The sequence below is a fragment of the Aethalodelphis obliquidens genome, unplaced genomic scaffold (genome assembly GCF_003676395.1).
Source record: "Aethalodelphis obliquidens isolate GAN/ISIS:26980383/991018 unplaced genomic scaffold, ASM367639v1 scaffold77, whole genome shotgun sequence".
NCBI classification, from domain to species: domain Eukaryota; kingdom Metazoa; phylum Chordata; class Mammalia; order Artiodactyla; family Delphinidae; genus Aethalodelphis; species Aethalodelphis obliquidens.
In genome coordinates, this window is record NW_020838021.1 from 5,472,299 (window position 1) to 5,498,179 (window position 25,881).

A 25,881-nucleotide genomic window follows, 5' to 3' on the forward strand; every position below is an offset into this window, starting at 1 on the left:
TAGGTTGGGTTTGCTCCGTTGAGAGTGAAAACTCCATTCTTCTGTTTTTGACTTTTCCTCCTCTCTTGGGGGGCAGAGAATTCCTAAGGTTTTTACTTAGTGTAATTTTCCTCTATCCTGGGTTGAGTGGCTCTGAGTGAGGACTTTGCCTCTCTGCTTGCCTTATCTCTCCTGGCATATAGGCTGCTGTTCTGGAAATTGGTAGTGCAGCCTCTCTCATCATCCCATAGTTACTGTGTCGACCAGTCCGCTAGCCCTCAGCCTACTTGCAGGATACTTAGGAGCAGTACTGGCAGCAGCTCTGGCTTCAGCCCCACAGATCAGAGCCTGCCTCAAAAGCCCCAGCCTTGTGACTCGTGCATAGCTGCTGGCTGCTGCCTTCAGTGCCACCTGGGCTGTGGACCATGAAGGCTTCTTCTCAGAGAGTGACCCCTGTGACTCCACAGCGGGACACCTGCTCAGCAGGTGAGAACTCTGGGCATGCTGTCCTTTTTAGTGTGACACACCCTCTTTCATTATGCTGCTCACCTTCCCTACCACCACCTACCTCATATTCAGTCTAGGTAGTGGAAGCCAGATTGAGAAATGTTTATTAACTTGAATCAGTGTTGTTATATCCATATTTTTCTGTTTCATCTTTGTGTCTCTGAGGTCCATCCCTTGTTCCCCATTCCCATATCCAGATTCCTGATATTGGCCAAATTTAACTAAAAACAAATTCATATGATGTATGTTAAATGTTACTTGGAATCTGCATTTCTCTGATTTCCTTTTCTTATGCAGTTAATTTGAAACAGTCTCTTAAGCTCTGATTTTTTTTTTCAAATGAGTATTGTTTTTGTCTTTTTCTACCAGTTAAATTATTTGGTATAATGAAGTTAGGCACAGTTGAAATAGAGAAAGCAAATATAAGCAAGAAAAGTTTTACTTACTGATTAATATGATTGTGTTAACTTAAAATGGGGTATTGTATAGTTATATACATATAAATTTTCCTTCTTTTTGTAGAGTTGGCGTTCCTAAAGGTGCTAAAGGCTCACCTGTTAATGCTTTGCAAAATAAGAGAGCACCAAAACAAGCAGAGAGCTTTGAAGATTTGAGGAGAGACGTCTTCAATATGTTCTGTTACCTTGGTCCTCACCTTTCTCACGATCCCATTTTATTCGCAAAAGTGGTGCGGATAGGCAAGTCATTTATGAAGGAGGTTAGTAAGATTTTTTTTCTTCCAAGCAGAAAACTAAATTATGGAATGAAACTGTTCTGAGTATATTCTCTAGAAATAAAAAGAAAGTAAACTTAAGAAAAGGTTATGTTGAGTAAGGTTTGGGGAAAGTCAGTTGTGTCCCAACCATTTATATATAAAAACTTAAATCCAGCCAGATTATTAGTCAAGTCCTCCAGATAGGAAAATATGCTTTGGACGTGTGATTGCTTTTTGAATCCCCTTATAAATAGTGGTTAATTCAACATTCTTTCCTCTTGCTTTTCTTCTGCTCAGTTTTCTTGGCTGCAGTTTTGAATCATTGCCATTATTTGTGTGAAGTTCCTTCAACCTCAGACTGTTCAGGATCCATTCTTTTATTTTTTTTAGTAAACTTTTTATTGAAATAAAACATAATACAGAAGGCACACAAACCATAATTGTACAGCTCAGTGACATTTTCCAAACTAAACACCCATGTATCCACCATTTAGATCAAGAAATAGAACAGTACTAGCACCCCAGAGTTTTCCTTAAATGCCCTTCTAATCACTACCCCAAGGGTAACTTTATGTTATTGTTTTTTTTATTGATGTATAGTTGATTTACAATATTGTGTTAGTTTCAGATGTAGAGCAAAGTGATTTGGCTCTACATATATATATATATATATATATATATATATATATTCTTTTTTTGGGATTCTTTTCCATTATAGTTTATTACAAGATATTGAATATAGTTCCCTGTGCTATACAGTAAATCCTTATTGTTTGTCTATTTTATATATGGTAGTGTGCATCTGTTAATCCCATACTCCCAATTTATCCCTCCTCCCCCTTCCCCTTTGGTAACTATGTTTGTTTTCTATGCCTGTGAGTCTGTTTCTGTTTTGTAAATAAGTTCATTTGTATCATCTTTTTAGATTCCACATATAAGTGATATCATATAGTTGTCTTTCTCTGTCTGACTTACTTCGCTTAGTATGGTAATCTCTGGGTCCATCCATGTTGCTGCAAATGGCATTATTTCATTCTTTTTTATGGCTGAGTGATATATTCCATTGTGTGTGTGTGTGTATATATATATCTATATATATACATATATAGATATATATATACACACACACATATATGTATCTATATGTCTATATAGATATATATACACACATACACACACCACATCTTTTTTATCCATTCATCTGTAGATGGAAACAGGTTGCTTCCATGTTTGACTTATTATTTTTTAAAATTAGCTTCAAGTTATAATTTACATACAATAAACCTCACTTATTTTAAGTGTACAATTTGATGAGTTTTGACAGATGTATACAGTTGTGTGTCCACCACCGCAATCATGATATAGGATATTTTCATCATCCCAGCAAGTTCCCTCTTGCCCCTTTGCCATCAGTTCCCTCCCTTCATTGCTGGTTCCTGGCAACCACTGGTAGGCTTTCTGTCACTGTTGTTTTGCTTTTTCTAGAACTTCACATAAATGGGATAGTATAGAATGTACTCTTTTTTTGTCTGATTTCTTCCACTTAATGCTTTTGAGAGTCATTTCAGTTGTTGCACATGTCAGTAGTTCTTTATTGCTGTGTAATATTTCATTATATAGATATAACAGAGTTTATCCATTCACCAGTTGATGGGCATTTGGGTTGTTTCTAGTTGGGGGCCATTATAAATAAAGCTGCTATGGATATTCTTGTACAAGTCTTTTTTGGGGGGGTGCATATGTTTTTGTTTCCCCAGGAATGGGATTGCTGGGCCATATGGGTAAGTGTATGTTTAACTTTTTGTCAAACTTTTCCAACATGTGTGTACCATTTTGCATTCCTGGGAGCAATGTATATGACTTCCATTTGCTCTACATCCTCATCAACACTTGGTGTTGTCAGTCTTTTAAATTTTAGTCACTCTAATGGGTGTGTAGTTCTATCTTTTGTGCTTTTAATTTACATTTCCCTGATGATCAGTGATGTTGAGCATCTTTTCATGCCCTTATTTGCCATTTGTAATCATCTTTGTTGAAATGTCTATTCAAATCTCTTGCCCATTTTAAATTCAGTTGTCTTTTATTCTCAGTCTGATTTGCCTTGTCATTTTGTTTACTGTCTTTTGAAAAGCAAAAATTTAAAATTGTGATCGATTCCAATTTAACAGCACTTCTCTTTTATAGTTTGCTCTTTGTGTTCTATGAGATCTTTGCCTAACCAAGGTCTTAAAGTTGAAAAGAATACACAATTTCTTTTCAATTGTAAAGCAACGTAAGCAAAAGAATCTAGAAATCCTTACAAGCACAAATGCAGTTTTCTCCAGTGTTTGGCGATTGCACCTAATTTTAATTTTCGACTACAGTAACTATATAGAAAATTTAACAACTGTTGTGTATTAATCACTTGAGACCTGAGATGTTTGATTTGGCTTTAAATACTTAGCTGGTAGATAAATTTTTTTAATGTTAACAAATTTATATTGTGTAAAGGTATGCTGAAGAAATCTGCTAAGTAGTTCATTACTATACATAATATTTATTATATAGCATATATCCATATAAAAAAGAAGTATAACAGTGTTTCATTATCTTGATCCTTATCGTCTGAAAGGGATGTCATGTTAACTAGTACTTGTTTTTCCCATTGAATCGTATTGGGAAGCATGTGAAGTCAATTTGTCCCATTACTGGTGCTGTTAACATCGATCACTTGGTTAAGGTGATGGCTGCCAGGTTTCTCCAGTGTAGTTATTCTTTTTCTCTTTGTTGTTAATGTGTATCCTGTGGGGAGATACTTTGAGACAATGTAAACAGCCTCTTTTTCATCTTACCTTTACCCACTAATGGTATTCTTTTTTTTTATGCTATTCTTTTTCATTGAAAATCTTAATGTTCAGATCTCTTGTTCTGAAATTCTTTCTTTGGCTACAAGTATCATAAACTTGTAAGCAGGAGACCGAACATCAAACTTGTAGAAGTCCCGTATACAGACATATGTATAAACATATACAGATACAATATTGTTATCAAGATACACAGGTGCTAAAGCTGTTACTCTTCCACTCTGCCATCTCCATTGCAGCCCTCATTTATCTCTGTTCTATCAGAATTGTGTCTGGTGCCTGCCCCTAACTCTAGTCTCTATTTTTGCAGAGGTAGAAGGGCAGAAGGGAAGCAGAAAAAGTTTATTTTGATCCCAGTGTGGGAAGAAATCTGTCTTCTCTCATTGCTAAGGTTGTGGTAGGAAAAGTGAATCTTTCCAATGATCTGACTTAGAATTTTGGTTCATTGTTTTTACCCTAAAAACATTTCACTATAACAAATCATTATGTGTTTATAGGTTTAAAAGGCTTATGTTGCCTAGCTAGGAATTTAACACGAGTTTTTAAGATTGCTTCTAAAGGGGGAATATGACCTTAGTTCCAAATAATGTATTTACAATGAACAAATCTTTAACAAATCTCTCATTCATAAGCTTGAGGTTGCTTGTATATATAAATTATGCATATTAAAAAAATAGCTTATGTTAGATATCACTTAACAGAATAGTCTTTTCAGCCTATAGTTATTTGAAATCATTTATGTCTCTGATTGTGTGTGTGTATGTGTATGTGGTTATGTATTTCTGAAATTTGAGGTATGTAGTATAGGACTATCTAGTACAGTGAACCTCAAACTTTACATGCATCAGGATCACCTGGGGGTCTTCTTAAAATACAGATTGTTGGGCTCCACCCTCAGTTTCTGATTCAGTAGGTCTGGGTGGGACCCGAGAATTTGCATTTCTAACATGTTTCCAGGTGCTACTGATCCAAAGAGCAAACTTTGAGAACTGTTGTTCTAGTATATTAACCAATTTTGGTCCTTATTTCAGGCTTAAAAGAGGGAGGTGGCTCTATAGAATATTTCTATATGAATGCACACGTTTTGGTATCTTTAAAATTTTCTTTAATTATAAAGCACAGCTTTAACATGCTCACCTGACATACTTAAATGTTTTTGATAGCACCTACACACATAAAGATGAATTCCTTGGTGCTTTTTTGCATCCAGCTGATGTTAGTGGATTAAGTTGTTTCTGATAGTGATTACTAATATTGAGCTCTTACTCTGTGTCAGGCCCTATTTTAGTACCTTACATGCATCAGCTCATTTAATCTTTACCAAGCCTTTTGTGCTCTAGGTTAAGTAACTCGTCCCAGGTCACACAGCTAGTATGGGACAGATATGCGAGTTCAATCCAGGCAGTCTGGCTTCAGAGGCCAAGCTCAAAATCACCATGCCCTACTGCCTATACAAATGTAGTGTGTCTAAAATGGAAGAAATGATTGGTTGTCTAAATTTTTCAATTCTTGAAATTCCTTGCTATTTTAAATTATATCTGTATCAGTGGTGTTTTATTTTATCTCTGCAGTCTCTGTTTTCATCTCATTCTGTGTATCTCATATCCAAGCTTTTCTTGTCTTACTGAGTTCATAATATTTTTTTCTATGACAATATGCAGATACTTTTGGAGAATCTGTCTGTCCTCTGTGTTCTACTTTCTTCCAGACTAAGTTCATTTGTCTTTTATATGATTTTTTTAGGCTATTTATGTTTCCATAGTAGCCACAGCATTTCTTTTCATCTTAATATGGACAACTTCTTTTTCATATAGTGTGAGTGAATCCTCACACCCTTCCTACCTTATTTATGACCAGTCCTTCTCCCCTCAAGCTACAGTTTGAGTATTGGGTTCTCTTTTCAATCTTTTCTGTAGTCTGGAATAGGGGAGTGAATAAGCTCAGTGAGGCTGAGTATAGCCCCCAGTTTAGGGAACCTCTGCTTTGTCTTCTGAGATCGTGTTACCCATCCTATGCTAGGCATGCCCAACCAAGTGGGTATCCAACTCCCTTGGAGTTTGATTCTCTCATCATCTGAGCACAGTTCCTTTGAGAGACAGCAAGCCTTAGTAGCCAGAATCCTGCTGGGCTTCTACTCACAAGGGTTTTTCCTCAGGCTACTTATTTACCTTGCAGGCCACATTGCCTAAAGGATTTTGTTGACTTACCTTCCTTGCTCGATACTTCTGGGGATTGGGTTAAGGTCAGGCGCCATACCACACTGTCTGTAGTTCAGAATCTTATGTGTGTTTGTGTGTGCATCACCTTGAAGTTAATAGCATAATTTCCTCTTTTTTTGCTTGGTTGGTGGTGAATTTGGGAGATTAAAAACAAATAGGAAGACGTACTTTGTTCATTGCATTAGGGATTGGGGGAGAGAAATTATGTGTTCATGCTTCACTCTGTCATCTTAATTCAGTTATCTCACTGTCTCTTTATATGGCTATTTCTTATGTTGGCCTTTGGTAAAGAGCCAAAGTGCACTAAATTGATTCACAGATAAAGCTTAGAGAAACCTAGAGTCAAAGGGTCAGGATATATACCTTAGATTGGGTACTAGATGATATTCGGAATAGTTGTGATTATGATAATTGTGGTAATGTGGAAGAATGTCCTTATTCTTTTTTTTTTAATTAATTTATTTTTGGTTGTGTTGGGTCTTCGCTGCTGCGTGCGGGCTTTCTCTAGTTGTGGTGAGCAGGGGCTACTCTTGGTTGCGGTATGCGGGCTTCTCATTGCGGTAGCTTCTCCTGTTGCGGAGCACGGGCTCTAGGCGCACGGGCTTCAGTACTTGTGGCACGTGGGCTCTAGAGCACAGGCTCAGTAGTTGTGGCACACGGGCTTAGTTGCTCCATGGCATGTGGGATCTTCCTGGACCACGGCTCGAACCCCTGCGTTGGCAGGCAGACTCTTAACCACTGCGCCACCAGGGAAGTCCCTGTCCTTATTCTTAGGAGATGCACACTGAATTTTTTTGAGATAAAGTATCATGTCTGCATTTTATTTGGTCAAGAAAAAAAGGCAAAATATTAATTGTTGAATCTACATGGTAGATATATAGGTGTTTATGGATAAGTATACTATCCATTCAACTTTTATGTAAACTTGAAATTTTTCATAATAAAAATTTGGGTTCCTAGGGAGAGAATGTACCTTAATACCATTGATCCTGAAACTCTAGTTTATGAACCAGCTACTTTAGAATTTTGACTTGATGTTTGTTGTTTTTTGTTAGCTATTAGGGGAGGGAGAGCCTGTGATCCTGCTTCAGTCCATTTATTTCTTTTCAAAATTGAAGATCTAACTTGGTTGTGTGGGTTAGAGCTCAAAATTAATATTCCTTTTGGATGAAGGTATGGGAGTCAGTCAAGTACAGTGGAATTACACCATACCTGTGCTTAGTTTATGTGAATGTGGCCAGACTTGTTCCATCAAAATACTGTGTGTATGTCTAGGAGCAAGGGTGAAATTGGAGAAATTTTTTTCTTTCATTTTGGTTCAGTTTCTCAGGTGTCTTAGAGAGTATCTCACCACATTCAGTTAGTCTAGTTTTTAAACTGTGTTTTCGTGTGACATGGCCCCCTAAATGCAAGCCAGTCACTTTATTTCATGTTCACATCTCGTGGTCACTTAGTGATTTCTCCTAATATTAGAGGGGAAAAACAGAGTCTTGAGTTGGACTTAAATGAAAGGTAATGTTTCTGTATACTTTATAGATGATATAAGGGATTTTTGTAGGGTAATTGTGAGTATATGTAATTTTTACTTTATGTGTTGACTTTGGAACCTACCTTGCCCACAGATTCTTCATTTAAGGCTGTCCCCCAAACAGAGTAATTAAAGCATTAGAAATTGATAATTAGGTGAACTAGTTTCATCAGGATGAGCTGCTAGCTACTTGCTAGTAATGTGACCTTAAGCTGGTCACTTTTCTAAGCCAGAGATTCGTGGTAATAATATTTGGCTTATCTAGCTCCTGGGGTTGCAATATGGATCAAATGAGATATGTCTAAACATGAATTAGATACTAATAATTAGGTATTCAATTTTAGTTAAAAATATAGTTGTCATGAATTTTTTAGATCATAATAAGTTATCACTTATGTAAGCTATCACTACACTAGCTTTTGATGATTTTTTAAAAAGCGTTAATAATATACTTTAATCTATTTCTGTCTTTAAATATAAGATGCCACTTTAAAGTAGCAGTTTCACTTCCCTCAAGAGTAGATTTGATTTTATGTAGGAATGCCTTTAGCTTCTTTACGTTGTAGTGATAGATGTTTTTTTCCCTCTCATTTTTGAAATTTGTTATAAATTAGTAACAAATCAAAGAATTTTTATCAAATAAAGGAAATTTTTGTTGCTGGGGTTTCATGAGTGAACTAGTCAAGGGTAGTATGGACACATATCTCTCCACTTTTTAAAAAAAATACATCTTTATTGGAGTATAATTGCTTCACAATGCTGTGTTAGTTTCTGTTGTACAACAAAGTGAATCAGCCATATGCGTACATATATCCCCATATACCCTCCCTATCCCACCCTCTAGGTCGTCGAAAAGCACCGAGCTGATCTCCTTGTGCTGTGCTGCTGTTTCCCACTAGCTATCTATCTTACATTTAGTAGTGTATATATGTCGATGCTACTCTCACTTCGCCCCAGCTTTCCCCTCCCCCCTGTGTCCTCAAGTCCATTCTCTATGTGTATGTCTTTATTCCTGCCCTGCCACTGGGTTCATAAGTACCATTTTGGTTTTTTGTTTTTTTTTTAGATTTCATATATATGCGTTAGCATACGGTATTTGTTTTTCTCTTTCTGACTTACTTCACTCTGTATGACAGACTCTAGGTCCATCCACCTCACTAGAGATAACTCAATTTTGTTTCTTTTTATAGCTGAGTAATATTCCATTGTATATATGTGCCACATCTTCTTTATCCATTCATCTGTTGATGGACATTTAGGTTGCTTCCATGACCTGGCTGTTGTAAATGGGGCTGCAATGAACATTGTGGTACATGTCTCTTTTTGAATTATGGTTTTCTCTGGGTATATGCCCAGTAGTGGGACTGCTGGGTCATATGGTAGTTCTATTTTAGTTTTTTAAGGAATCTCCATACTGTTCTCCATAGTGGTCAGTTTACATTCCCACCAACAGTGCAGGAGGGTTCCCTTTTCACCACACTCTTTCCAGCATTTATTGTTTCTAGATTTTGTGATAATGGCCATTCTGACTGCTGTGAGGTGATACCTCATTGTAGTTTTGATATGCATTTTTCTACTAATTAGTGATGTTGAGCAGCTTTTCCTGTGCCTCTTGGCCATCTGTATGTCTTCTTTGGAGAAATGTCTATTTAGGTCTTCTGCCCGTTTTTTGATTGGGTTGTTTGTTTTTTTGATAATGAACTGCTTGTATATTTTAGAGATTAATCCTTTGTCCGTTGATTCATTTGCAGATATTTTCTGCCTTTCTGAGGATTGTCTTTTCATCTTGTTTGTAGTTTGCTTTGCAAAAGCTTTGAAGTTTCATTAGGTCCCATTTGTTTATTTTTGTTTCTGTTTCCATTACTCTAGGAGGTGGATCAAAAAAGATCTTGCTGTGATTTATGTCAAAGAGTGTTCTTCCTATGTTTTCCTCTAAGAGTTTTAGAGTGTCCGGCCTTACATTTAGGTCTTTTTAATCCATTTTGAGTTTATTTTTGTGTATGGTGTTAGGGAGTGTCCTAATTTCATTCTTTTACATGTAGCTGTCCAGTTTTCCCAGCACCACTTATTGAAGAGACTGTCTTTTCTCCATTGTATATCCTTGCCTCCTTTGTCATAGATTAGTTGATCATAGGTGCGTGGGTTTATCTCTGGGCTTTCTAACCTGTTCCATTGATCTATATTTCTGTTTTTCTGTCAGTACCAGAGTGTCTTGATTACTGTAGCTTTGTAGTATAGTCTGAAGTCAGGGAGTCTGATTCCTCCAGCTCCATTTTTTTCCCTCAAGACTGCTTTGGCTAGGTTCCCATAACTTTTAACTTATAGGTTATATTTTCCTATTTCTAAGTTATTTTGATGGGTCTTATTTAGACCCTAACAAAAAGATTCTTCTATTAGAGTAGCTTTAAGACATAAATGCGTAGTTCTTAGCCTATTATATGGCATGTAGTACTCAATGAATGATAATAAGGACGGTGACAATAATGCCATAATTTACTTAGATGTAGTCTAAGTCACAAATTTAAATATTTTTCATTTTTTTCCCTTTTCATTTTTTCCATGGATGTTGGTGGGGGGGATGGGGAACAGCAGATGAGGCTTCACTCGCTCGCCTGCTGCTCACCTCCTGCTGTGCGACCCAGTTCCTAACAGGCCACGGACCGGTACTGGTCCTCGGCCTGGGGCTTGGGGACCCCTGCTCTAAAGTAGCATTTGAAACATTCATGGGTTAGAGGTACTAAAAATAGGACATTAGTAATAAAAAAGTAATTTATCTAGTTATATCTATGACTTACTCCAGCCTTTATTTCTCAACTCTCCAAAAGCCCCTTCTTGATGAACCTGCTTTTTTGGGGGGGGAGGGCAGTGCTCAGTAGTGTTATGCAGCCCTGTCAGCTGCTCTGTTGTTATAGGGCAAGATTGGAACCTGCTTGGGGTCATTTATAGCTGATGGTCTGTGTAGACATAATTGTGAGTGCTCAATTTTATTCAAACTTAAAATTCAGTTCCTAACAGTACATTGGTAAGTGTAGTCTTGATCTTAAAGAGATCCTGAAAGATCTCTCTTTTCTAGATTCTTACTGACAGATTCTTACTGATTTTCTAGATTCTTACTGACAAGTAGCCTTGTCAGTTCCTCAAAGATAGGAACTCTCTACTGTTCATCTTTGAATTCCCAGTGCCTGGCACATAGTAAACAAATGAATGAATGTCTTTTGTCCCTCCCCATCCTTTCTTTCTTCAACTTCTGCCTGGCCATTCAATAAAACTTTCAGTATTCTATTGTGGGAATGGAGAGTTTTGTATGTGCTCTGAATTAAAAAGCAAATTAAGTTAAACTAAATGAAAAAGAAAGCATCAGCGGAGTGGAATGTGTAAAGAAAATCACTTTTACATGCATGTACATCTTGTTTTGTTGTTGTTGTTCATCTTGGTTATAATTAGCCTTTGATAGAAACCTTTTCTTACTGCTCTTCTAGATAGTTTCCTTGTGCTTTCCATATTTCTTTCTCTCTTTCAAATTTTCCTGCTTGTGAAATCTAGAGAATTGACAAACAGACATTAGAAACTAATATAAGTATCTAGTAAGAGGAATTAGGACAGCTTAGTAACTAAGAAAATGTTTTATTTGTATGGAGGAAACTATTTATAGCTTTATTAGGTTAATTTGAATCATAGTATGCTAGCAAAGGAGTAGCTTAACTGCCTTTATCCCCAACACAATACCCTATAAACTGGATTCTTCCAATTATGACATACCATTATTTCTGCCTCCCAGTGTACACACAGTATGCCACCAGAATTACCATCCCCTTCCAACAAAATAAAAGCAACTATATAGTTTGTTTTCTGCCAGGCCACTCCTTCATAACCTGACTCCTTATTTGCTGACCAGGATGTATGTTGACTTAATAATCGTTTCTGTGAAAGGGAACCATATCTTTTTAACCTGCCAGTTAAAAAAGTGTGATTCTGTATGTTTTCCCATCAAGGTAACATGGCCGTCCCTGAATTAGTCTTATGTGAAAATATTGCACAGAAGTTAGACTTCCCTGTAGTAACACCCATTAACTTACTCAAGCATGAAAACATACATGCACAAAATATCCTTATCTACCAATAAGGTATGTTAGCTGCATATTAGCTTTTCCCTTTCTCATACTTGGTATTGAGCTAAATACATTCCAGATATCTAGATTGTCCTTGAGTATCAGTGCTTCACCTGTCCTTTTGGCCTTTGTGTACTCCCCCAACACTCCACCTGCCTATACACACACAAATGTTACTCACAATTTCATTTTGTATGTATAGACAGCATTGTCAAACATGGCACTTCAGCAGCCCACCTGCAAATCACTGATAAAATAATGACCCATGCTTTTTCATTCAGTCTGTCCAAGTTAGGAAGTGGTTTGGTCTTTGTCAGCAATGGTATTAATATTTTGGGCCTATTTCTTAGGGCTTAAGTGGTGGTGAATTAAAACATAGCTTTGGATTTCTTTGGGTTTAATTTTTGTTGTCGTTGCTTTAGTGTTAGATTTTACCAATTCTGAGGGGGAAAACTAGAACATCTCGAAGGAGAAATGCAAATGCATTATAACTAAATTGTGCTGGCTACAATTTTATAATAAATACTCAGATCAGTTTTAGGATGCTTTGGTTTGTGATAATGAGGTTGAGAAAAGAATTGGCTTATAAAACTGGCATTTAAAGTTCATGAATGTCACAAATTATTTGGAGGTTAGAAATGTAGATGAGAATTTAAAATGTTAATTGGTAATACTGACTGTATGTAAAATCTACATGTGTGTAACAAGTAACGAAATAATTCACAACTACGTGCAAGTTAATTTTTTTTCAAATTAGAAACGAAATTGTGACAGCATAATCTTAACCTTTTTGCATTTTATTTATAGTTTTTTTTAATTTTAGTTTCAGTCTGATGGAAGCAAACAAGAAGATAAAGAGAAGACGGTAAGAGACTAGAAAAATCCAATGTGTCTAATGTTTGTCTAGGTACAGCATACTGTAAATTTTACTGTGAACAAGCTTTAATCACCTATGTGAATAACTATTTTATACTTTACATGTTGAATGTAGCTTTTGGCATATCGTACAAAGTATCTTTTAAGATTGACAGCCTCCTGTTTTTGAGGATTACCATGTTGAGAAAGGAAAAGGGATAAAAAGTCCCTCATTCTTGCTACCCCTTTCCTTCCCTCACCTCATTTGCTTTCTTAGATGGAGAAACACAAATAACCATTGTGAAACGTACAGTGATAGTGTGGGGAATTAGATATGGTGTGTTATTAAATCAAGGAACGGCAATTTTTCCAAGGCTTACATAAATTTGTTGGGGGGGGTTAATATGCACCTCTTAACTGAAATAATTTTTCCTCCATTTTTCGTAGGAAGTTATCCTTAGCTGCTTGCTTAGCATTACTGACCAGGTATTACTTCCATCTCTTTCTTTGATGGACTGCAATGCTTGTATGTCTGAGGAACTGTGGGGAATGTTTAAAACATTTCCATATCAGCATAGGTAAATACATAATATTTTTGTATTTTTAGCTACTATTCTAGTGCACTAACCTCTAAGTGTTTAACTTTTCCTAATTCTTCATCTCATCATTTTCAAGATATCGTCTGTATGGCCAGTGGAAGAATGAAACTTACAACAGTCATCCACTTTTAGTAAAAGTTAAAGCTCAAACAATAGACAGAGCCAAATATATCATGAAGTAAGTTTTAATTTATTTTTCTTCTTAATATCTGGATCTGATTTACAATGTCTTTCAGCCAGCTTATGTCTGAGCCTCAGTTTTGAGGAAGCCCAGGAGTATTTGCTAATGGTGTAGCTAATTATATACTACACATAGAGTGACTATCAATTTTTGTGGTTTTTAGCTCATTTTGACTACCATGTTAGTTTTTGTAGTTGTCATGTTTGCCCAGCTATAAAATCTGATAAAAATCCTCTTCAGGATGCATTATATTATAGGATGACGTGTTTTTTTTTTTAAAGGAGAGCATACTGTGTAGCCTTCGCTCAGTTTGCATAATACATTCGGTGGCTTGTACAAGGTAGTCAAAGTTCTAGGAATTTCTGTTGAAAGTTATAATAAAGATTTATTTTTTCTTTCTGGAAGATCTAGTAGAATCATGCAGAACTATCTCCTTAGGGAGTCAACTTTTGAAAAATTTCTAGTTTTTTCATTTGTGTGCTTTATTTTCATGTCATTAAAAACATAAGAGTGGGGCTTCCCTGGTGGCGCGGTGGTTGAGATTCCGCCTGCCGATGCAGGGGACACGAGTTCTTGCCCTGGTCCGGGAAGATCCCACATGCCGAGGAGCGGCTAGGCCCGTGAGCCATGGCTGCTGAGCCTGCGCGTCCGGAGCCTGTGCTCCGCAACGGGAGAGGTCACAACAGTGAGAGGCCCGCGTACCGCAAAAAAAACCAAAACAAAACAAAAGAGTGATGTTAATCTATTGATACTTCCTGATAAACTGTTTGAAGTTTAATTATGAAAATTGTATACTTCAGATCAGTATTGGTTTAGATACTAATTACACTGCTGTATTGCAAGGGTTTTCAGCAAGGCTGTTCATTATCATTTCTTTTACATTTGTGCAGTTGTATGGTTATTCTAATTAGAAGTAGTACATTCACTGGTTTAACTAACAGTATGCAGTGACACTTTTTTTTTTAAATAATAAATTTATTCATTTATTTATTTATGGCTGTGTTGGGTCTTCGTTGCTGTGCACGGGCTTTCTCTAGTTGCGGCGAGCAGGGGCTGCTCTTCGTTGTGGTGCACGGGCTTCTCATTGTGGTGGCTTCTCTTGTTGTGGAGCACAGGCTCTAGGCATGCAAGGTTCAGTAGTTGTGGCTCGCAGGCTCTAGAGCGCAGGGTCAGCAGTTGTGGCACACAGGCTTAGTTGCTCTGTGGCATGTGGAATCTTCCCAGACTAGGGCTCGAACCCATGTCCCCTGCATTGTCAGGCAGATTCTTAACCACTGTGCCACCAGGGAAGCCCCCAGTGATACTTTCTTTGCTGAGTGATATTGTCGTAAGTCACAGTCTACCAGGGAAACAGGTGTGTGCACAATCACAGTCTGGTTTAATAGATGCTGTTATACAATATGTATAAAGTTCTATGGGATGATAGAGAGGAGAATGAATATTTCACCCCATGGAAGTTGGGGAAGGCATGGAAAGAGATGATATTAGAACTGGTCCTTCCAAAAGAGTTCTAGGCTTAAAAATTCCCCAAGTAGAGTTTCTAGCTTAACAACAACGAATATTTTTGAAGCCATTACTATGTGTGGTGGGCGCTGAACTAAGTGCTTTATATGGATTATTTAATGATACATTAAATTTTTTTTGATAAATTTATTTAATTTTGGCTGTGTTGGGTCTTCGTTGTAGCACGCGGGCTTTCTCTAGTTGCGGCGAGCAGGGGCTATTCTTCATTGCAGTGCGGTGGCTTCTCTCGTCGTGGAGCACGGGCTCCAGGTGCACGGGCTCAGTAGTTGTGGCTCACGGGCTCTAGAGCACAGGCTCAGTAGTTGTGGCGCACGGGCTTAGTTGCTCCGAGGCATGTGGGATCTTCCTGGACCAGGGATCAAACCCGTGTCCCCTGCATTGACAGGCGTATTCTCAACCACTGCACCACCAGGGAAGCCCCGATACATTAAATATTGAATCTGTCTCTTCCACTCTCTACCACCACTAACTTAGTTCTTTTATCTGGAGTGTTATAGTGCCTTGTATTATTCTCTTTCTTCAAAATCCTTTGGTGACTAAGCATTGCCTGCAGGTTATATGTCAGACTTTATGGCTTGGTGATATAAGAGAACCTTCATGATCTGTCTCTCCCTATTTCCATCCTCATTTCCCGCCAATTCTACCTCTAGCTGTACTGAGCCCACTTATGTTTCCCTGAGTGTGCTATGGTCTCCTTTTCCTTTGCATATAATTTTTTGTTTCTTTTGTTTGTACAGGTTTTCCCTTACCTCTTTTTCCTCTCTCCATCTGGTGACCTCATCATTGGACAGTGGGCTCCAGTGTCACCTCTGTGAAGCCTTCCCTTGCACATACCACCAAGCACAATTGATTGTTCTTTATTTGTGCTACCACTATGTCATATGCATATAACTACTATCATACCGCTTATGTATATTGCTATGATTATTTTTCTTTTTAAAGTTATCTAATTTTTTGACTATTTTATATATTCACACGGTTTAAATTGTAGTAGATATGAAAAGGTAGACAGTAAAAAGTCTCTCACCCTGTCCACTCAGTTCTCCCAAGGGAAAAAAAAAGTGGTCACTGTTTAGTTTCTTATTTATCATTCCGGCTATTTTTATGTATATGCAAGTGAATACAAATATATTATTCCCTCCCTTTTTATACTATTGATAGCATATAATAAGTACTGTTCTATAAGTTGCTCTATTTGTTTAAGAATATAAAAATTTTAAAAGTGGTTTTAAATCTACTCCCCAGCTGGACTGAGCTTGAGAGCAGGTGCTGTTACTCATCCTTGTATTCCTGGTGCTTAGCACTTTGCCTGTCACAGAAGACATTAATATGAATTAATGAATAAGTAAATTAATACAAATGTTTATCACAGAAGAATATGTGCAGAATTTTTAATATACTCGGATTTTTGTTATATTTGTAAGCTCAGCTATTTCACCAGCCTTGAATAATATGATTTTGATATTGATTGAACTTTTTAAGTTGAGAATGGAATGTATTAATTTATTGCTTGGGAATTTCACAAGTTTTGATTACTGTTTAAAACATGAATTTTCTATAGGGCATCCAGTAATTCATGCCACAAATGTTCATTGATTGTGTTCCATATGCCAAGCACCATGGTTGCTTGAGAGGAGGACATAATCAAGAGAATATTCCTTTTATTTATTTTTTTTGGTGTTGGGGGAGAGGAAGCAGAAGGGAATGGGATAAAAAATATGGAAAGGAAGGGTTGGCTTTGGCAAGTAGGAGGGCTTGCCTGAAATAGTAGGGTTAGAAGTAAGGGCAGGTGGTGGTAGAACTTTATTTGTGCTTCAAATAAAGCTTCAAAGTAGAACAGAGTATAGCCAAAGTTTAAAACTGATGGGTCTCTCTTTTCCATGGGACAAAAAGAAACTGGGCCATGCAGAATGGGAAAGGGAAGCAGTTGTTGATGAAATAATTTTGATTAATGGATCAGTTTTGTCATAAGTTTCTTAAGATAATTATATCAAGTTTGTCACTTCCAGAATGGTCACATTCCTTGAATTGTCAACTAAATTCATTATTTGCTTCATTACATTTTCACTCTAGAAAGCTTCCTGTCACTTGTTAGTTTTTCAGGTTTCTAGATTTATTATGTAGTAATTTCATCAGAAGAGTTTAAGATCCTGTGTAATAATTGTTTTGAATTTGTAAGCATTTCGTAGATATAAATTTCCAAAATGTTAGTAAAAGAATACTGAGTAGAGGGAGAATTAAAGAGGAAGGACAAGAGTAGAATTGATTTTTCAAGAATTGTTTACTTTGAATATGAAAACCAGAGAACTTCTTGTATCAAGGAGTGAGTGCAGCATTAGCTGTTACTCTGTTAGGGTCACTGACACAGATGGCATGAGGCATTTCAAAGTATTACACCAAATTTGATATCTTAATCCCTAAAGTGATAATGAGCCCTTCTAAATCTAAAATAATTATTCTCTGTAAGAAGAGTTTTATGTACTTGTAGAGTACGTTAAGAGTTTTAATGCTTATTAGACTATTACTATAAAATGAACATGTGTATATTGTAAATGTTAAGCATTAATACAAAATTTTAATACCCTCTTGGAGAATGCCTAATCAAAATAGCCCAAGTCCTGTAGTAAAGCATATGATGAGGGTGGTTGTTTACATGGATCCATTTTGGATATTTGGGAAATAAAATTTCTTTCATGATGTAACAAAGCTACCAACATTAAAAGGGAAATTACTTAAGATGATCCCTGCCACCTTTTTCTCCCCTTGTAGGCGTCTAACCAAGGAAAATGTGAAGCCTTCTGGAAGACAAATTGGGAAGTTGAGCCACAGCAATCCAACCATTTTGTTTGATTATGTATGTTTTGAGGTTAATACTATTTTCAGGGATTTTTCTTTTTGTAGTCTTTAAATCAGCACAAGTGGAAATAGAATGATGTAGTTTAAAAATGTTTGATAGTTTTAGGGGACAAAAACTTTAGCAAATGAAACATTGTATGGTTCTAAAAACAAAATTTAGTATGTAATATGTTTAACACATTGATCTACTTTTCTAACAATAAGTGACAGTGCTACTGTTATTAAACAGACTGACATTGTCTTGTGTACCACATTTTGAGTTATAAAAACATTAATAAAGTGATGCATTATTTGTTGATTTTAGTTTTTAGAAACATTTGAACAGCATTTCATTGTGATTCAGATGTAACACTTTCATGTTTAGAAAGAGATTTCTAAAACACATTTTACATAAGTCTAGCCTCTATAATTCCAAAATTCAAGTTTGGATGCCCTGGAATTATTTCCTAATTGGAAATTGTAGCCTAAGAAAATATTTTCTAAGGAAATGATAGAATAGTAGGTTTTATATAAATACACAATGGAAGGAAACTAATTTTAAGCATTATTTCTTTTGAAAAAAAAGTGTAGCCATTATTTAGTTAGCACGGTAAAAGTTCTCTTTTGATTAGTCAATGCCTTTTATTCTTTGTTGCTGTCTTCCAGATCTTGTCACAAATACAGAAGTATGATAACTTAATAACACCTGTAGTAGATTCATTGAAATACCTCACTTCGTTGAATTATGACGTCTTGGCCTGTATCCTTTCAGGTGAAGTAATAACATAGATTTCACGTTTCATAGATCTTAGTGGTGAATGTTTTATTTTCATTCTAAGTTCCTTTAGCAACCATCTGAGGTTGATTCAGTTGGCTGATCGAGAGGTTGACCAGTTGGGAGTTTGTGTGTGTGTCTGTGTTGTATACTGAGAAAGACAATGTTAAGATTACTAAATATCTTTGATATAGTTAGAATCTGCTTGCTGAAAGCTGGGAAAGAGGCTAAAAAAGAAAAGTTGGTACTACAGTGAGTGTATTTTTCCATAATTGGTAATAAATTGGAGCTAACAATTTATTTTCCAAGGGGTGGCTTTTTGTTGTTGTTGTTTTAGCGGTCTTTGTTAGGGATGTGGTGACAAAATTTTTTCTTAATTATATGAAAGATTGTATCATTGAAGCTTTAGCTAATCCAGAAAAGGAGAGAATGAAACATGACGACACAACCATCTCAAGCTGGCTTCAGAGTAAGTATTTTTATTTTTCCAAGGATGAAATTTCCATCTTTTGTCATTGCTATGCTATGTATTCTGTTACCTATGCTAAGAGCCTATTTGTCAAGTGCTCTTGAGAATATCTAGCCACTCAACTTGTTCTACAGAGGGTCCATGTCCTTGGCTGTGTAAGGAGGTTCATATGGTACTTAATTCATTTTCTAACTCAAGAGGCCAGTATTGGCTGTGATAGCATTTGGGCAAGCATTACTGGGGAGATGAAAGTTCCCATCCATTCTATTACTTTAGAAGAATTAATCTTTTTTTTTTAAGATTTTTTTCTTGATGTGGACCAATTTTAAAGTCTTTATTGAATTTGTTACAATATTGCTTCTGTTTTATGTTTTGGTTTTTTGGCTGTGAGGCATGTGGGCTCTTAGCTCTCCAACCAGGGATCGAACCTGCACCCCCTACATTTGAAGGTGAAGTCTTAACCAGTGGACTGCCAGGGAAGTCCCTAGAAGAATTAATCTTAAGGGAACTATTCTCCCTTCTCTCCTTTCCATCCTGAGGTTCCAGTCACCTTAAAAGAACAAAAACTTGGTTGTTTAACAAAAAGCCCTAGCCTTGTTTTTTTTCCTTGTACCTTTGATTTCTAGCAGCCAGTTACATTTTCTTTCAACCTGTTGTGTCTCTGATAGCTGAATCTTGCAGTAGCTTCCCATTGCTCTTTGAAGTCTGCAATCTGTAATAAATCATACAAGTAAGTTCTTTTGGGATCAGGTCCTTTCTATACTAGCCTCATCTTTTGCCCCTCCCTAATATTCTAGGTTCCGTTAATGCTGAACTTCTTGCACTTTCTTTTGCACATGTTATTCCCTCTTCTTGGGGTACCCTTGGGATACCCTTCTATGCCCACTCATCTCTTCCAACACATTTTCTACTTATTCATTAGATTTTAGCTTAGAGGTCACTTTCTTTGGAAAGCTTTCCCTGTTAACAACCCAAAAGTCAGAATAAGGTGCCCCTCTTCTGTACTTCTATGGAACTTTTTATTCATCATAGTTATTTTAGTTTAGTTTTCTATATCTCTCTGGACTGTAAGTTCCTTGAGGGCAGGACCTGTGTTTTGTCCATTGTCCTTTAGGTGCTCAGCAAATAATTCTTGAAAAGGCTGCAGATCACTTGACTTTACTGGGGTCTCCTCCTCTTTTTTTTTTTTTTTTAAAAAGGCCACGCCGTGCTGCATGCAGGATCTTGGTTTCCTGACCAGGGATTGAACCCATGCCCCCTGCATTGGGCGTGCCAAGTCTTAACAATTGGATGGCCAGGGAAGTCCCTCCTGCTCTTGTCTTGAGTGGGGTTTTCTCCCTACTAATGTGATAAGGACTCTTGGCTAAAATTGGTCTTTTGATTGCCTCTTGGTCTGGCAATGTTTCCTTGCCCCTCCACAACTAGTGGCATGTTCCTAGATAAAATGAGATTTTTTTGTGTGACTCAGACATTTGAGGGGCAGGTGTTTTGTTGATCATTCAAGTTTACTGAGTTATCTGCAAGATTTTGTTGTGGCCTAATTAACGTCACAAGTTATGGAATCAGGCCGTATAAGTTTGAATCACTGTTCTACCTCATACCAACTGTGTGTCCATGAGCAAGTTACGTGACCTGTCTGTTCGGAATTTCCCTCATCGATAGGTTTATACCAACCTGAGATAATTACTGCAAAGGTTAAATGAGATAATTACATAAAGAGCTTAATAGACTGCTTGGCATATGTATGGTCAATAAATATTAGCTATTATTAATTATAAAATTCTGTTCAGTGGCATCAGCAATACAATTTTTCCCACCTCATTTTGTTTGGGAAATTTCGTTGAAATAACACTTAATATTGTGCTTTTTGTTTTATGAACTGTTTTTTAAAAAGCCCTATTCCTTTTTTATCTCATATAGGTCTGGCTAGTTTCTGTGGTGCAGTTTTTCGTAAATATCCAATTGATCTTGCTGGTCTTCTTCAATATGTGGCTAATCAGCTAAAGGCAGGCAAAAGGTATTCATAGCAAATTATATGTAAATGAAATTCAGTAATTAGAGTACTTCTGCCGGTATTGGGATACTGACATTACTATTATGTTGAAAAACTGTTTGTTGGTTGTAGGCTTAAGAAAATAATTGCTCACTTATTTATATGGAATTCTTTAATTAAAAGAAATAACTTAAAATATGCAGAAAGAAATGTAATATTTGGCTATATGTGTAACTCATTAAAGTAACTAACTCACTTTGACTACCTGTTAGGCTTTTGAATAAATGGTTGATATGGTATATTGTAAATCCTCTTATGGCAAAACTCATTGCACTATTGATTATGCTACTGGACAGTAATTGGCCTTTACATTGAACATTTGGTAGGAATGTGTTTATTTTGAGGGTATATATAGTATCTTTAAAACACAACTATTTTTTGAATTTAAACTTCAGAGATAGGTAACACTAATGCACCTTTTGGACATTGTCTTCTTTTCTTTATAAATACTGAGTTTTATTATTTTATTCTGGACCAATATCAGTGCTTAGAGTTTGAATTGGAATGTATATTAAACCCCATCAGCAATAGACTGACTAGACTCAAAAGAACTGGAAATGGTTTTCAAAAGCTTTCTGGTAGAAAGCAAACAGAAATCTGTAAAGCTATCTGGTGCTCCAAACAAGTATTACCTAAGTAATTCTTGACAGATTGTTTTGGTTTAGGGAAAGCTTAAAAAAAATTAGGTTTGGGATTTAATCCGCATATATCACTTGCTTTATACTCCTCTATTGGCCATTCGTATACATTTTACTCTTCTGTGTCTGTATAGGCCAGGAAAACATCACATTACTTTTAAATCTCTAGTTCAGTTTTCTGTACTGTGATATAGTTTTTGTGACCATCTAATGAAAAGATTGTTTAAAGGAAAAACAAAATATTTCATTGGTACTTGTTGCATACTTATTTGAAGAGGGCCCTCTTGTTTTCAAAAACTATGTTTAGAGAAGCGAGGCAAGTTGAGAGAGTAAGCACTTAATAAGAATCTTAGAAAACTGTTCCTTTGTCTATTAACTTGTGTCTTGGGTATACCTAGCTTTACCTTTCTTTGGAAAAACATCTGTATTTGTTCTGTAGGAAAGAATGTTTTTCCTTATCTTCATTACTTAACAAAGTAAGGAAGATCTTGGAAGTCATAAGGTGTTATTTCCATTGACAGTCCTAAACTTTGAGAATTCAAATGAATAACTGTTGGCACAGTAATAAATATGTGTAAGGCAGGCCACTAAACTGTCATCTTAGGCTCAAATATCACAACTTGGAATTTGCATTTCCTTCCTTTTTTCTTTTCTCCTCTCCCTCCCTCCATTCCTCCTAAGTGTGTGTGATTGTTTAAAGAGATGGCTCTATACTATCAAAAAATATATATTGAGCATCCTGTACTGGAGGATAAAAAAAAATGTTATGAAGGGCATTATTGGGTTGGCTGCTAAAAATGAAATATGACCGTATATTAGATAAAAGTATTGCATCAGTGTTAGGTTTACTAAAGTTGATAACTATTGCTGTGGTTATGTAAGAGAATAGCGATAGTCTTAGGAAACACATTAGCAATTTTAGGGGTAATTAGGAATTTTAGGTACCTCTAAAATGATGTTACTTACTAGATAAGTTACTCTCACATAGTTCAAGAAAATTGTGAGAGAGAGAGAGAGAGAGAGAGAGAGAGTGTGTGTGTGTGTGTGTGTGTGTGTGTGTGTGAGAGAGAGAGAGAGAGAGAGAGAGGGAGGGAGGGAGGGAGAGAGAGAGAGAGAGAGAGAAGATGGGGGAGAGAGAGAGAAAGCAGAAATGATAAAGTGAACGGGATGTTCACAATGTTAATAACAGGTGAAGTAGGGATAAAGGCTATGTGGGTGTGCTTTGTACTGTTCTTATCTTTGTATCCTATCTGTAAGTTTGAAATTACTTCCAAGTAAAAAGTTAAACATACTACATGCCCCAAATATTTATATACAAATAATTTAGGGATTCTTAGTATATTAATTACAATTCATTTTTACTTTTATGTTTGAAGTTTCAACTATAGACTATTTCTTATTTTTCCTAAATAGTTTTGACCTGCTTATATTGAAAGAAGTGGTACAAAAAATGGCAGGAATAGAAATTACAGAAGAAATGACAATGGAGCAACTAGAGGCCATGACTGGTGGAGAGCAACTAAAAGCTGAGGTGAGAATTGCTCTTTTTGTTTAGTGACTCAAAATTCAAAATGTATGCATGCTCCCTTTTAAAATCGCATCAAAAAAAATAAAATACTTGGGAATAAACATCACCAAGGAGGTGAAAGACTTATAAGCTGAAAACTACAAAACATTAATAAAGGAAATTGAAGATGATTCAGAGAAATGGAAAGATATCCCATGCTCTTAGATTGGAAGAGTTAACATTGTTAAAATGGCCATGCTACCCAAAGCAATCTATAGATTGAATGCAATACCTATCAAATTACCCATGACATTTTTTACAGAACTAGAACAAATAATCCTAAAATTTATATGGAACCATAAAAGACCCCAAATTGCCAAAGCAATCCTGAGGAAAAAGAACAAAGCAGTAGGCATAACCCTCCCAGACTTCAGACAGTGTTACAAAGCTGCAGTAATCAAAATGTACGCATGTTCATAATAAAGAATTTAAACAGCACATAAGTACATAAAGCTAAGTGTCAAAGCCATACATACCCTCCTCTTAAAATCGCCCCCACCTCCCTTTTAAAAATTGCGATATACTAGTTATTTTAACCTTTTTAAAAAAGCTGAAACAAAGTGTAAAAGACAGTAAGTAATACATCTGGAGGGAAATAAATATCAAATCTTCTGTGGTCCTTGATACCCCAATGGGCATAAATCTGACAGTTGTTGACTCTGCCCCACACTGACTAAAGGATAATCCTTTATAAGGGACTGCATGGTAGAAAGTGGAAAATATGTAGAAGTTTAAAGACAGTTGACAGTTATCTTTAAGCCAGTGACTAAAGCCAGTGGCAGTAATAGTGTCAGTAAAATAAATTTGTAAAGAGAGGGAAGGAATGTAGAGTGTGTGGGTTTGTTATCTTCAGGATTGTAACCAAACCCTTTCTGTGTTTTTTCTTCAAATCAGATGGCATGTTTTATGTACTGGTACACTGGTAAAGTTATGTCTTCTCTTTTGCAGGGTGGTTACTTTGGCCAGATAAGAAACACTAAAAAATCCTCCCAGAGATTAAAGGATGCACTATTAGACCATGACCTTGCTCTTCCTCTCTGTTTGCTTATGGCTCAGCAGAGGAATGGGGTAATCTTTCAGGAAGGTGGAGAGAAACATTTGAAACTCGTGGGAAAGCTCTATGATCAGGCAAGTTAAAGTGGCCTTTGTGTTTCTGTGGGTTTTTAAATCTTGATAGTGGAAAATATAGAATGTGATACAATTTGAAAAATGTCATTTTGCACATCATATATATATCATATGATATATATTATATACAATATATAATAGACATTCTGGAAATTGGGACTCTTTGCAAATTATGATATTTAAGAGATGGATCTAGGGGGTATAATAATATGTATAATGTTTTCAGTTGAGTAGATAACGTCAAGTTGTTTGCTCTCATCTTTTCTGATCTCTGGAAATCTGGAATTTCAGCCACAACAAAGTAGATATGATCTTCATTTATAAAGTATATTTAAAAATATTAAGCACCAAAACCTATGGTTAGCCTACAAGATGTGTTTAACTGTCACCAACTATATTACAAGGAAATAAAAAACATCATATTTTATAAAGTTTTCGACTTTTAAGGGCCAAGAAAATTGACTTGCATATACATAAAATTGTTCTATGTGATTTAGATAAATATATTCTGCTACTAAAGGTGGTGAACAATAGCTTGGAACTTGAGACCTTGGTTGACTATTAAAGTCTTAGATTAGTCAGCTTTTCAGGACTTGGGTATCTTTTTTGTAGTATGATATATGATTAAGTTTGTAGATTGTCTCCAAAGTTCTTTCAAGTAGTAAAATTTGAATTCTTAATTGTTAATCAAAATATTGTTAAAATATATCTTAGTCATTTTGGAAAATGTTATGTTGGTTTAGTAAAATGGTAGCACATTTGTGTTTTTTGTCTTATTTTTTAAATTTAGTGTCATGATACCCTGGTACAGTTTGGTGGGTTTTTAGCATCTAATCTAAGCACAGAAGATTATATAAAGCGAGTGCCTTCAATTGATGTGCTCTGTAATGAATTTCACACACCCCATGATGCAGCATTTTTCCTGTCTAGGCCAATGTATGCACACCATATTTCGGTAAGTATAAGTATCTTTGCTGCCCTTCAGGAATGATTCCACATTACTACTTAACTGTTTTATTTGTAAATGCATTTTAATTTGACATAGATAGAGAGAGTTGCTCTTTTGTTAATACTCAGCTCTGTGCAGTGGGCAATGAAAATATCCCCTTTAAAAAGTAAGTCTTACTAGTTCTATAATTTTATTGTTACTACACCACCAGTTGTCCAAGTTGATGTCTTATGGGCCCTCTAGAACTATAGTTCTCCAACATTAGTGCAGCTCATCAGGGAATTATTAGAGAATCACCAAGGAAGCATCTTAAAAACTCAACCCCATGTCCATAAATTCTAATTTAGTAATTTGAATGGTACCTGGGGATTTTTGTTTTGTTTTTGTTTTTTTAACAAGCACTAGATG

General features: G+C 36.1%; 1 protein-coding gene across 11 annotated transcripts in view; it reads left to right on the plus strand.

Annotated features, from left to right (window-relative positions):
• THOC2 (THO complex subunit 2) overlaps positions 1-25,881 on the plus strand; it is a 101,274-nt gene that overhangs the window by 49,557 nt on the left and 25,836 nt on the right. For all 11 annotated transcript variants that reach the window (XR_003429857.1, XR_003429858.1, XM_027092338.1 and 8 more), the window contains 11 exons: positions 1,009-1,204; positions 12,724-12,765; positions 13,203-13,333; positions 13,431-13,532; positions 17,829-17,913; positions 18,561-18,654; positions 19,058-19,138; positions 21,059-21,155; positions 23,243-23,360; positions 24,345-24,524; positions 25,315-25,479. Coding sequence is in view for 9 of the 11 variants with exons in the window: in XM_027092338.1 (XP_026948139.1) it covers positions 1,009-1,204; positions 12,724-12,765; positions 13,203-13,333; positions 13,431-13,532; positions 17,829-17,913; positions 18,561-18,654; positions 19,058-19,138; positions 21,059-21,155; positions 23,243-23,360; positions 24,345-24,524; positions 25,315-25,479 (1,291 nt within the window). In the remaining 2 variants the exon portion in view is untranslated. The remainder of the gene's footprint in view (positions 1-1,008; positions 1,205-12,723; positions 12,766-13,202; positions 13,334-13,430; positions 13,533-17,828; positions 17,914-18,560; positions 18,655-19,057; positions 19,139-21,058; positions 21,156-23,242; positions 23,361-24,344; positions 24,525-25,314; positions 25,480-25,881) is intronic.